This window comes from Psammomys obesus, unplaced genomic scaffold (assembly GCF_907164565.1).
Source record: "Psammomys obesus unplaced genomic scaffold, mPsaObe1.curated_primary_1811, whole genome shotgun sequence".
In the NCBI taxonomy this organism is placed as follows: Eukaryota; Metazoa; Chordata; class Mammalia; order Rodentia; family Muridae; genus Psammomys; species Psammomys obesus.
Genome location: NW_026592548.1, coordinates 15911521 through 15925282, shown reverse-complemented (window position 1 = coordinate 15925282; position 13762 = coordinate 15911521). Strand labels below are relative to the sequence as shown.

Below are 13762 nucleotides of genomic sequence, written 5' to 3'. Positions count from 1 at the left end.
AGCAAAGTCGTTCATGAAGGCAGCTCACTGGGCTCTAACCATCACTGCGAAGCGAGAGTGGACAAGTAAATGAGACTGACTTTTGTTTTCAGTTAACGTGCACATGTGCTTATACACGTGCCTTTGTATTTGTTCTGAGTGAAAAATGAATTTCTAACTGTGGGTCACAGTGAAGCAGGTGCTAGAAACACTGGAGCACATTTTGTTGCCTGGCAGCAGTTGAGATGATGGCCTGGCAAGCAAGGTCAGCTGAGAGCAGCAGGACAGTATGAAGCAAGCGTAAGAGGGACGGAACATCCGATTGGCCAAACTCAGGAGATCCCCGTGACTCAGCACAGAAGATATTGAAGCATATCCGCACAACTCCACAAAATTGAAGTAGCCTTTTGTCAGTCTGCTCACACACTTCTGTCTGTTTGCCAGTGGTCACAGGTGGGCCTCTCCACCTGGTGTTCTGTGCAGGTAGGCGTATGGGAAGAGCTTGGGCCAGTGGACTGTGGGTACCTCTTTTAGGCTGGAGCGTGTAATGTCTGATATGAGACCTTTTAAATTTCTCATTCCTCCTGTGTGGAATCCGGAAAGGTTTAAAGTACCATTTTTTTTTTCCTTCTGTGAGTCTGATCTCTCAAGGGAGGGGATTTGGGTCAGGGCTCCTTGACCAGCCTCTGGTGAACATGTAGGATGAGCAGGAGAGAAACTGTCTTAAGCATCTGAGAGTTGGAGAGTACTGATCATCGTAGCAAAACGTATCTTAGCCTAACCGAGATGGTAGCACTCTCACCAAACTAGAAAGGGGAAGACACTGTTCTCAGTTTTGGAAGGAGCTCTTGCTAGGGAGCAAAATCTATGTGGTGTAGTGACGATGAACTGAGGACACAGAAAAAAAATCCATTATTCAATACCATTAGAGCTAGAACTGTTCCAAACCTCGGGGTTTACTCCTGTCTCCCTCACACTCCTCTCACCGTGAGCCGTCTGCTTTCTTACGGCAGGTACTGCCTGCCTACCCCCGTGGCCATCTCTAATCTACCCGAGAACAGGATCTCTTTCCACTGCAGAGGCATTGTGCAGATATTAAGGCTAAGGATCTCAGACGGGAAAATCATACCAGACTGTCCAGGGTCTGATCTAGCCACATGAGTCTTTTGAGCTGGAACCAGAGATGACAGTGTGAAAAGGATCCAACCCACTCTTGCAGTTTTGATGGAGGAAGAGAGGATGCCAGTGACGAAAACGTAAACCCATGGGAAGAGGCAATCACTTCTTCTTTAGAGTTTTCAGAAATGGACATGGCCCTGCTAGTCCTTGCTTTTAGCCCAGCGAGGTGCAGGTCAGACTTCTGACCTGCCGAACTGTCGCTCATTTTGTAATTTTCAAGCCACCAAGTTTGTGATCACTCGTTACAGAGAAAGAGGAAACCAACATAATGCCCTGCCCCTCCCTAACACCCATCACTCTGTCTTCGTTGTGTGTCTTGTTCCTTTCACCCCCTCAGTCTGAATGCTTCCCAGTCCTGCTCATAGGCTTGTTTTCAAAGCTCAGTCCCAGTGCTGCTCTGTGGCGACACTTAAGTGCCCGCCGCTGGAGGAGCACCCGTTCCCTTGCCAGCCTCTTAAGCTTCACTTTCAGCTTCTCACTCTCACCCTGGTGTGGGCCTTCCCATGGATTTCCATCTGTCCTTAGGTGGTTCCCAGCACGCCGCATCTGTGTGACTCACACACAAATGGTATGCAGAATCGACAAGGCAGCACTTTCAGGAAAGAGCTATTTGTGTGGTGTCTTTTTATTTTCTTTAAACCACTTGACCATTGCAGCTGCTGGAGGACATCTGAGACTTCAGTCCAACAATAGTGACATTTAGGCAGTTATTGTCTCTGTGAATGTCCGAGAGAGCCATGAAGAATTTTGCCATGGGCACCACGGGCTGCACACCAGGGCCTCTTCTTAATTTTTTTTTTTTTAAATCTTAAAGAGTCCCAATTTTCTTTTCTGTTACCTGTGTTTCCTCATAGACCTAGTCTGCACTCTCAGCTTCTAGGAGTGGGAGAGATCATGTGTCTAAATTAATTATGGCGATCCCATTCCCTTTTCTAGTGATTGCTTTAGAAATGACCAAGGAAAGATGAACTAGAAGGCTCTTTACAGAATGAGATGGTAGAAGCAGCCAGCCAGATTTTTTTTTTTTTTAAGGCTAAATACAATTTGAAGGGAAGGGAGGGAGTTCTCTTTAGGGCAATGGTCATGCATTAGGTAAAAGCAGAGGGGTTGTTTTTTTTCTTTCTCTCTCTCTCTTTTTCTCTTTCTCTCTCTCTTTCTTTTTGTCTTAATGTGAAGTCAGTGAGGTCAAAGTGGGAACCTTAATTTACTTCTTATGCTTTACTTAGACGAGATAATGCACTTAGTAGTGCTTGGCTGGTCTCACATGCTTGGCTGCCTCTCAAAGAGCCTTTGGTTTGGGGCAGGGATAGGACAGGGCGTTCCCAGGCAGCCTTATCAGTACCAGACAGTACTCAGACTGCAGCCTCAACTGTGCATGTCTGTGTTTTTCGAGACCTGTAAAGGGCTGGATCTGCTTACAGGGCCATTAGCTGTGGGGTTCCACAGGCCACCTTCCAGGGGTGGCGGAGCATCTCTCCTACATGCTCACCTCCAGAACTGGAGCTTTTGGCTCTTAACCATTTCCAGCCCAGGCGTTTAGTGAGGCAGGAAGATGGGATTGGGTGGTCAGGGTACACTGCTTTGAGGAGTAGGATTCTCCAGGAGTTTGTTTGCTCATGGACTCGGCCTTTCCTTCTCTGAGCCAAAGTGCACAGACATGGCTTTGCATGACCATGTTTTGTGTTCCTCTAAGGAGCACAGTCAGCACCATTTCTTGATGCATAAAAGAGAAGATGATCCGTATGGTGGATGGTAGGAGAGTAGGGCTTAGATCTTTCATGGAATGTTAGTTAATTTATTCAGTATATTTATTGCATCCCTATTATATAACAGATACTCTTACAGGTGCTGCTTATACAGTACTGCACATATGAAATCATGCTTTAATGGAACTTACATTCTAATGAAGATTTAGTATACATAGTTTTTAAACTTCTCTATCCATAGATACTGAAGAAAAGATGGGACCAACCTACCAGAAGGGAAAACCAACATGACTGAGGAGGAAATGGACCTGGGACCTAGCTGCTTTCTGCTCTTTCCCACATAGAAAAGCCTGAAACAAGGCAGGCTGTTCTCAGTTCTACCACAGGGCCTCGAGACCCGGAGCACACCTCTCTGTCCCTGAGGTCTTGATCAGGAAGTGCCTCAGAATAGATAGTGTTGAAATCATCACCTAGGAAGATACTGGGAGCTCAGTGACAAGGCTAGGGTTGGAAGGATGGACTCACCAGGCTTGGATCTGGGACACTGGAAGGGTCCTTTGTTCTGCAGACTCTTTCCCCAGAGCGTTTAAGTCACTTCACAAGCTCGCCCTCCGTGTAGGCTTGAGGTTTAAGTTTCCAAACTTTCTGCTCACAGAACATTTATTTCCGCCCCCACGGCTCCTCTAAGCCAAAGGAAATTTCTAACAGTTGTGTTTATTAAGTAGGTGAATCCAAATAACTTAATAAGTAGTAATTTGTACACGATCTGACAAATGCCTCTGTGTTTCCCTTGGAATTTAAAAATACCCCAAAGTAGGCCTGCGAGTTCACTGTCAAATGCTTAGCGTCTGCTCGTTCTCACAGGCTCCAGGCAGAGAGAGCGCTTTTAGGATACAAATGGTCCTTAACAGGGGTAGCTTATCATCAGCCCTGAATGCCAGATGCATCCATCTGGTTTGCTGGAGAGTGGGCTAAGCCTAAAGAGCTGGAAAGTACAGAGATTAAGTTTTGGAGGGAAACAAGACAATGGGCACGTTTTAAAGTATGGCAGGGGTGAGCCAGACCTTGAGGGGAAGGGGAAGGTATGGAGCCCTGCTAAAGCCCTTCCTCACAGCCCCCGGAAGTGAAGGAAGAGGATGGAGGAAGAGGATGGCAGGACAGTGTTTACTCGCTTACCTGTCTCCTCATGTCTGACGCCGGCAGTGCACTGAAAGGCTCGCTCAGTCTCCTCATGTTCTAGAAATTCTAACGCTGTTCACCCCTGCCCTCTGTCTTTGCGCTAGCTGTTTTACTTCCAGGACAGATCACGTTTGAATCTCACACACTGTATGAATAAAGCTTGACTGAGCTCTATCTTGAGCCTAGAATGCAAATGCTACGGACATGTGAAAAAAGGGTCTCTTTTATGAGCTGGGTGTCCCAGCTCGCATTGGGAAGACCTTCGGGACCCCACAGTCTCTCTTTTTTTCATTGTGGGGGTCATGCACAGTTTGGTCATGTCTGTGTGAGACTTCCTTCCCCCAGAAGATAAAGACACTGCCGCCTCCTCCTTATGAGGCTCCAACCACAAACAAAACGACAAGCCCACCAATGTTCACCTTAAGTCAGTAGTCTGAATATTTGGCTGTACCTTTTCTTATTTCCAGAAAAGTTACAATAGGAAAGGCAAGGCGTGTCTCAGAATGGATACACTATGATAACTTTTAGACATCTATGATGGTTAGGTGTTCAGCTAGGCATGATTTATCGTTGTTAGCCTGACTTCTGAACCTACACCTAGTGATGATTTCAGAATTTTGTTACCTAACCAATGCTTTAATCTCTTAGTTTAGGTTTCTCCAAAAGCAGCATTCAAGACAAAGATGTATGAAAGATGCCTTTATTTGTACGGTGGTCCGAAGTGTGTGAAGGAACAGGGAGAGAGCAGAGAGAAGGAAGAAGCTACTCAGTGCAAATGGTTGGGCCACCGCTTGTGGCTGCTGGTGCCACTCAGTCAGTCTTCCGTGACAGTTTCCAGAGTAATCGTTTCATAGGGCCTTTGTCCAGTGGTTCTCATCTACCCTGGATTAGGAATTGTCCCTGGAGATTTTAGCTACTCCTTTTCCCGGGCGCGCCTCTGTGGGGACATATTGCACAAATTTCCTTTGGGGGACTGAATTCAGTGTATCCTCAGCTGCTGTAACTGTTACTCATGTTTTACTTGTTTGTTGCTTTTTTATATTGTATGATTTCCCCACACTTCCCCCTGGCCTGGATCCCCTCACCTACCCTTCCAGCTATGCCTGTTAACCCTCGTCAGTCCTATCCCGATCTAATTCTCCATTTTGTCTGCCTCATGCCACAGTGTTCAACTGTTGCTGTCATTTGTACTCAGCTGTGATAAGACATTTTGATGAAAATGTAGGGATCTGGCAAAAAAAAAAAAAAAAATTGTGGAGAAAAAGTAAAATCATTTAGGCTAATTAAAACACTAAAGCATAATTGAATTGGAACAGGGTCATAAAACTCACTTATCTTATTGGGATGTCATGAAACCTAGCTAGTTGGTATTCATGGTTTGAGCACAAAAAGAAAAATTGTTATTGATTTACATATAATCTCTCTGTTGTGTCTTCCACAGCAGGGGAGGATTAAACCAAATGTTAAATTTAGGGTCCATTCCTCTTGGATCTATTTTAAAAAGAGCAACAAAAACCAAAAAGTGCCAATCAAAGGAGAACAGTGGTGGTGGCTTCTTTTGGCTGTGGGCTGGAAGAGAGGCGTGGGGGCTAGACGGCATAAAGCATTGCAGTTTAGTGTGTAAAACACCATCGCGTCCACAGAGTACGGACCAGTAGATTTGGGGTGAGAACCCGAAAAGGCTTCTGTTTTAGCTCCTTTGTTTTGTTTTGGTTTTGTCCTGGCCCCTCCCTCCACCCCCATTAGAGACTGTCTCTGGCCTGCCTGCGTTGGCAGCCTCCCCTCCCTCCCTAGGCCAACTGCTTCCTTTCAGTTCTCAGTTTCCTAGCCTTAACTTCTGTCTGTTCCAAAGCAGAGACAAGAGGAGGGGCCGAGCTGTTTGTTATGCCTCTCACTGGTGATGCTGGAAAAAGGGCTGCCGGGAAGGGGCCTGGAATTATATTTTTCCTTAGTGAATGTGAAGAACCAGCTGGCTTCCAGTTTAGGCTAGAAGAACCGGCGGCTTCCAGTTTAGGCTTAAAAGCCAGATAGTAGTAAAACCAAACTAGGTCCATTCCTGTTTGTGGTCAAACCTGTTTCTCAGGGATTGGGCTGTGCCTGTAACCTTCCTACAAATGGTTGTGTACTGCCTGTTTCAGGAAAGGCAGGCATGTCTTTGTTTCAAAAGTTATTCATGGCCGCGTGGTGGTGCACACCTTTAATCTCAGCACTTGGGAGGCAGAGGCAGGTGAATCTCTGTGAATTCGAAGCCAGCTTGGTCTACAAAGTGAGTCCTAGGGCTGCCAGGACTACACAGAGAAACCCTGTCTCAAAAAAAAAAAAAAAAAAGATTTTTAAAAACCATCTTCAAGCCTACCTTTGTTTCAAAAGCTTATATGACCCTCTATGACTGCCTTATTATGACTGCCTGTTGTGATTACTTTTTTTTTTTGATGCCTGTTATATTCTGCTCCTGTACACCCCACCCCCCATTTCCCCTGTTTGGAAACCACCTATCCCTGAGCTCTACAAAAGCCTCACATCCAAGGCTGACCTCTAGGAGCTTGCTTTAGTTAATTTGGCCATGATGATTTGGGATGTTGGTCTGTCTCCTCCCATCTTTGGGACTAACAGAGGCCAGGGAAGTTGTATCACAAAGTTCAAAAGCAAAAGTATAAACTTTCTTCCCTCCAGCTCACTGGAGTCATGTCATCTGAGAAGGGTTTTCCCACGGCTTTTTGGCTTTTTTTTTTTTTTTAAGGAAGTGGCGCAATTATAGTAATGATAGTCATAAAAGCACATGTGTTGTGGGGTTGGGGTTGAGGTACCAGACAGGGCAAAGTACTTTCATCCCCACAAGTAGTCTGTGGGGATGAAGATGGGGGAGGGTTGCCAGGTGGGGGACAAGGGAGTGGGCAGAGGGAGGGAGATTTGTATAATCCTTGTTTAGTCCTGCCAGGGGAGCAGGAGATGCCCCATGGAGGAAGCTTGCTCTCTAGCGGAAGGAGCCCATCATCCCTTGGGGTGATCCCACTGGCCCTTCTTGCACACTGGTCTTCCTCTCCTGAGGGCACAAAGGCTGGTGTGGAGAGCATCACCCTGTCCACCATCTGAAGGGAGAAGAGGGATGTTCAAGACACTGTAGTTTAGACAGCGTGGCACTGATACGGATATCCAGAATGGGCCACTATGGCAGACGCTAGACACTGTGGGGTTATGAGTCAGTGAGCAGTGACTCACGTCAGATGTCTGGGGCCCCAAAAGCAAACAGCGATGTAATCCTTATATAACCGTTCCTGGCAAAGTGCTACCTTTGTGCGATTCTGTATAAATATGGCCTCGAGGTCAGGTGGGTGTGCCTTCACGTTCAATTTTTTCTTTGCCAGTCTGTGTGTGCTTACTTCTGTCTATGTGCCAGCCTGCGCGTGTGCCTTGGCCTACCTGTGCAGCCCATTTTATGCTGGCACATGCCTCGGTGCTGGCCAGCATCCGCCTGCCTAGCTGCAACAGTGTGTGTGTGGCGTGCTGTTGAGTGTTTGTTAAGCGCTCATTAAGTCTCATCTATCTGAATTCACCAGGGTCTAAGAAATAGCTCCAAACCTGTGTTCGCACAGATGGCCCTGGTTAAATCTACTGGGTGACAAAACAGTTCAAAAGACATGAATGTGAAAAGATCTGTGTGTATATGTGGGAGGGTAATAAGGTTAGGAGGGAGACGGATAATATGGAGGTGACAGCAATCAGAATAAGCTATATACATGGATGAAACTGTGGGGGAAACGTTGAATAAAAATGCCAAAAATGTTATCTTTCCTTCTATATTGTCATTGCATAGATTTAAAGATTGTGAAAGGGTTCGAAGGAGTTGAAAGGGTCTTCCAGAATGCTGCACTGTTCTTATTCGGCCACACTATCAATTTTTAGGCGCATTATAGATTTAAAGGACTTTGATGCACTCACCTGGGAACCTCATCAGCATTTGCAGTTTATGAATGTGCTCTGCGCTTTAAGTAATTGACTCTCAAGAGACTCTGCCCAAGCCACTATGCTGAGCTGCGCACTCCAGAGGGGAGGAACTCATTTCCTCTACTGAAGATGTGGCTGGGAGGGGTCCCCATTAAGGGCTGCAGGTTCCCGAGGGAGGGACCAAATGCAAGGGAAGGAAGGAGAGGGAAGGGAAGGGGCTTCCTGGAGAAGCACCCGGGAGGCCAGACAGTAGACTGGGTGAGTTGTCTGTTCAGCTGCATTGCAGAGGGGATCAGTCACTGCCTCTGTCCCTAAACCTTGCTGACTCATCTAATAGTGCCCCGGGGAGCCCTCTAGAGCATGGCCTTGGACATGGGTCAGGGCCCAGGCTCTGCCTCCCCGCAACCCAGGCTATGTGAGTTAAGAGACTTACCTTCTCCTTTCGTGGCGCATAGATAAAGAGGGGTCCCTCCCTCACAGGTGCAAATGAGATGAGTGTAAATCACCTTTAGCACAGTGCCCGCTCTGAAGTTAATGCTTAAATCATTGGAGCTATTATTATTTCATTTCTCTAAACTAGCAAGTTTTCTCCTGATGAGACTTTTGGGCGAAGGGTAGGGAAGCTAGGCGGATGAAGTCCTGCCCAGACACTAATCCTCCCTGTGATTGACAACCACAAACAGAAAAGGCTCTCAGTCACAGCTTCCTGGCTTTCTAATGTGGACACAGGTCTGTCAAGAGCTTGGTGAGTTTCTGGGTCAGTACTATTTGTTCCCTACAACACTAAAGGAAGTTTTAAAAAAGCTTTTGGGGACTAGGGATATTCTTAGTAGAAGGGTGCCTTGCCCATAAAACAAGCAAACAAACACACAACACAAAACAAAAAACCCCACTTTGAACCTCTTTGGGAGTTAGGGAGATGGCTTAGTGGGTACAGAGCTCAAGCTGCGCAAGCAGGAGAATTCAGTCCACATCCCCGAAGCCTATAGAAAAAGCTGGACATCGTGACCGTCTGTAAGCCCAGGACTGTGGGAGGGCAGAGGCAGGGGACTTCTGGGGCTCACTGGCTCAGATTCGGTGAGAGAGCCTGTCTCACAATGGAATGAGGCAGAGTGTCATAGAGTGGAGCACTAGACGTCTTCCTATGGTTTCTACACACTTGCACACACATGCGCCTGTAAGTACACACACACACACACACACTCTCTCTCTCTCTCTCTCTCTCCAAATAACTCAATAAAATGAAAATCTTTTGCATTAGAATGTATGAGTCATTTGTAGGTAGACGTTCTTTGACCCAGATTATCATCAGTGAGCCTTCTAACTTGGAAGGAGTGAGCAGACGATTGCTACAAGGTCAGCAAGCTCTGCAGTGGGGCATTGCTCGGGAAGCGAGGAAGTCACCATTCCAACAAAGTAAATCAAGTGTGGGGCCAGCATGATGGCTCAGTGGGCAAAAGTGCTTGCCATGCAGGACGGATGGTCTCCATTCAGTTAACCTGGGAAGGATGAGAGTCAGCTCCTGGAAGTTGTCCTCCAGCCGCTGCAGGTGCCCTGCGGCACTGTGCACCCGTGCCATGCACACATCCCCCTTCGAGCATGCATATAGGCGATACAATGAAGACTGAACCTAGAAAAATTCAAACTTGCAAGGACGGTCCAACCCGAATGGAATAATCCAATGAGTTCCATGCTAATGGTTGTGTAGAACACTGAAGCAGAAACATCAAGGTATTTGCAAATCTGAACAGTTTGCTAAACTTTCTTCTTGACTGATCATTCCTTTCATTGTCTTCTGGGTGTTTTCTGTCATGGTCAGTACTGCTGTTGCGCCCTTTCCCACGGTTTATTAAGTCACCCTTCTGTATTGTTGCTTCTCTGCCTCTCCCTCAGGGACAGTTTTGGCCCTTAGTCCCCATGCATCCTTGAGTCTCAGCAACCCCCATCCCTTAGGGTAGCTCTGTGGGCACTGGTGAGCTCAAATTTGTAGAGATTTAGGTCAAAGTTAACCAGGGTGGGTGTAGTGTTGTAGTTAAAGGAACAGTGGTAAGGGAATGGGCCTTGAAAGAGGTCCAGAGCGATGACTGTGCATCTGACAACCTTGGGGAAAGCAATGAGAGGCATTAGCTGCCCTAGAACAGGGAGGGACAGAAGGAGGGAGTAAGGGAGGGAGGGAAGAAGGGAGGACTAGCCCGGGACACTGCAGAGCTGATTAGAACAGCTCTCTATTAGCTTCAGGTGCTCATCTGAGTGAGGCTCGCAGTCTCCAGAGCACAGTGCTGTTACAAGGACATGAACAGATAAACATGTGTGAAGTACTCCAGCAGCGGCTGGCACGTGGTTCATGCCCTGCGACACAATGATTTTCTTTTAAAGGATATACTCCTGTCCCACTAAGCAGAGCAGTGAAGTGCCTTACCACATACTGGCAAAGAAGAAACGAACAGACAGAATACCCCCCCCCCAACAAAATCCCAATAAAAAAATCAGAGATTTCATATTTTCATGAGAGGCAGATAGAGCACTCTTCTGTCTTGGTTGACTGTCGGAATGAACGCTTTCCCCCCTCCTGGCAAAACTGTATTGTGTGCACACTCTCATTTGCTTATCAAGTTACTCATTAGGGGCTGCTCTAGATAACTGATAGAGCTAGCATTATTATATTTTGATTTAATAGCTTGAAGTAATTTATTTATTTATTTATTCTAGGTGAAGCAGTTTTTTTTTTCTTAATTTTATTTTTTTCTTATCAGTTACATTTTGTTAACTCTGTATCCCAGCCATGTCCCGATCCCTCATTCCCTCCCAGTCCCTCCCTGGTGAAGCAGTTTTAAAGCTGAGATAGAAAGGAAGCTTTGGTCCACATCCTTATTTAAACAAGAAGTTCTCAAAAGAAGCACATAAGAACATCCCAGCATTGAAATAGTTAACCATTCATTGCCATGTGTATTAATGATATGAAATCAAAAGTCCAGCTACGTGGTAATTTGTCTTTTGTGTCCTGACAGTTATGCTGAGTCATGGCATCCTAAAAAATTAAAAATTTACCAGACGTATGACACTAGAGTTGTGTTGGGCATGGGACGATTAGACCTAATACCAGTGAGATGTCTTATTTAAGGAGAACATGTGGGTGATAACGCATCTAAGGTCCTGAAGTAAGAGCTTGATGTCTGATAAAGTTTCACATTAGCTACCCCGCGTTTAATACACCCAGGGTGAAAAGAGGAGCCAAAGGTGGTCCCGTTGTTGGTTTAATGAAGGGGAAGAGATGAACAGACCAACAGGGGAAGGGGGTAGTCATGTAGAAGAGAAAAGATTTGACTAAAATGGTGTATATAAGACAACAGTTATGTCTGAGTACATTAATATATTGTTAGCATACAGTACTTCTGTTTATGCTATTTAATTCAATATAGAGTTTAGTCTAGAATATTAAATTTGCAGTCATGCTTATTGCTAGAGGAAGATACACATGACCCTCTGGTTCTAGGGACTGTATTTAAGCGACTCTCTGACTTAACCCAACTGATTTCGCTGTTCTCTCAGATGTTAATGTTCATAAAGTTTCTAACCCAGAAGTATAGGAAATAAAGGGATATTGGCTACGTTTTGGGTGAATATATATAAAAAACATTGCTATCCCTTGATTAAAGTTGGGGCTGTTGAGACAGTGAGATGGTTCAGTGGGAAAAGGTGCTTGCTACCAAGCCTGCTGACCTGAGCTCCATCCCCAGGATCTAGGTGGTAGGAGAGAACTGACTCCTGCAAGCTGTCCCCTGACCTTCACATACATGTGTCATTACATGCATATTTCTTCATGTATGTACACATGTAAATAAGTGTAAAAGCATAAGACTGGGCTCTTGGGCTGGGAAACAAGACCTAGCTCTGCCGCCTCCTCACTGAATGCAAAGCAAGTGCAGGCATGCCTTCTTGTTTTAAAGAAGATAGTGTTTATTAACAGTAGGTCAAATGTTAGGAACAGAGTATATATTACCAGTATTTTCTAAGCGTACATAGAAGGTGCTGAACATGGAAGATGACCACTGCCGATGTTCACAAGGGCTCATTAGAACCACTGCAAAGTCTGAGCATGGAGCGTGTCCTGTTCCTCTGAGATGAAGTCTGGGTCAGTCCTGGAAGACAGGGATTTCCAAATGTCTCTTACCATAGGTTACTTACCAGCAAACACTCTGACTGAGCAGCTTTGTAATTTAACGTGTAAGGAAAATAACCACACCCAGCTGCATACCGTTTTGAGTGCGTAAGTTGGCCTTAGTTATTATTATAAACCTCAACAGCTCTGGCTGTTCTCAAGCATGTTGGGATACAAGAGCTAGAAAGACCTTAGTGGTATGAGATTTACTATTTTTCCTTTTATCAGTGAGAAATCCTAGGGCCTATGGGGTTAAGTGAATAATTTGCCTTTGGGTACATAACCACATTTATTTCCTGCCGGACTTGCTATCCAATACTCTCTAAAAGAATGGCTTATGACAAAGTGTTCTAGACCCGCAATCATTTAGTCTCTTGCAACATGTAATTGGCTTATATCGAGACACTCAGTGTTAAAGGTGAAGTCATTTTTTTCCAGGGTTACATTATGAAACGAATTTGTCAGGACGGTTCATGGAATACTGTTAGTCCTGTCATGCATGTATAATGAGACTCCTTTAGAACACACCATGCAGTTATTATTTGTGCTTTGAGCAATTCCAAGTTAACCTGATCATGTTGTCCAGTTACGATTCAGCATGTTGAAGCCCAACATGCTAAATTGTAGCTTGCAAAGTGGGCTGAAAAGAAGCCCACAATTTTTTTTTTCCTGTGTAGAAGCAAATTCTGGACTGTTTTTTGAGAAAAATCTCGACCCTTCTCTAATATTTCCCTTTTAAGGAGGTGGGATGATTAGGTCTTTGAATCATCCCAAAGTGGTTTGAATAGGGATGGCCCTTGTATATATATATGGCTCATGTATTTGGTCATTAGGGAGTGGTGCTACTTGAGAGGGATGAGGAGGTGTGGCCTTGCTGGAGTAGGTGTGGCTTTGTTGGAGGATGTGTGTTATTGGGGTGGTTTCAAATGCTCAAGCCAGGCCCAGCGTTTCTCTTCCTCTTGCCTGCCTATTGTAGAACGCTCAGCTCTTATCTGCAGCACCATGTCTGCCTGTGTGCTGACATGCCTCCTGCCACCATAATAGACTAAACTTCTGAAAGTAAGACAGCCCCAGTGAAATGTTTTCCTTTATAAAAATCGGCAGGCTTGGTGGTGCATGCCTATAATCCCAGCACTCAGGGAGGCAGAGGCAGGTAGCCTGGTCTACAAATGAGTCCAGGATAGCCCAGGCTACATAGAAAAGCCCTTTCTCAAAAAAGCCAAAAAAAAAAAAAAAAAGTTGGCATGGTCATGGTGACTCTTCACAGCATTAGAACACTGAATAAGACAGTATCACTTAATTTTTTCTAAAAGATGCCATTATCTATATGGTGGAAGTATTGGGATGTGTATTTCATATGCTCATTAGAAATCTTAATCTCAAACCTTTAGCTGTCCCATTCTTATGAAAAGCAGTTAGGAGAGAGGCACACAGAATTTTCCTTGGAAAGTGTGGTCAGTTTCATTACATTAGACATTCTTAACTATTTATGATAGGCAAGTTGCATGAATTCTCTTAGTTTGCACAACTGTGGTCTGCCACGCTCTATATGCATCACATTCCAAGAATCTGTTAAAACACACCATGCTGTACTCCCTCCCTGGAGTTTCTGATT

General features: G+C 45.3%; 1 protein-coding gene and 1 long non-coding RNA gene across 2 annotated transcripts in view; one reads left to right on the top strand and one right to left on the bottom strand.

The window, feature by feature from the left end:
• The first annotated feature begins 391 nt into the window (after nucleotides 1-391).
• LOC129682092 (uncharacterized) overlaps nucleotides 392-13762 on the top strand; it is a 43856-nt gene continuing 30485 nt past the window's right edge. The window contains exon 1 of the long non-coding RNA XR_008720934.1: nucleotides 392-462. This is a non-coding gene — a long non-coding RNA (uncharacterized LOC129682092). The remainder of the gene's footprint in view (nucleotides 463-13762) is intronic.
• The window catches only part of Sh3glb1 (SH3 domain containing GRB2 like, endophilin B1), a 38192-nt gene continuing 36357 nt past the window's right edge, over nucleotides 11928-13762 (bottom strand). Inside the window, exon 11 of the mRNA XM_055614296.1 lies at nucleotides 11928-12127. Within this exon, the coding sequence (XP_055470271.1) occupies nucleotides 12122-12127 (6 nt within the window). The 3' untranslated portion in view covers nucleotides 11928-12121. The remainder of the gene's footprint in view (nucleotides 12128-13762) is intronic.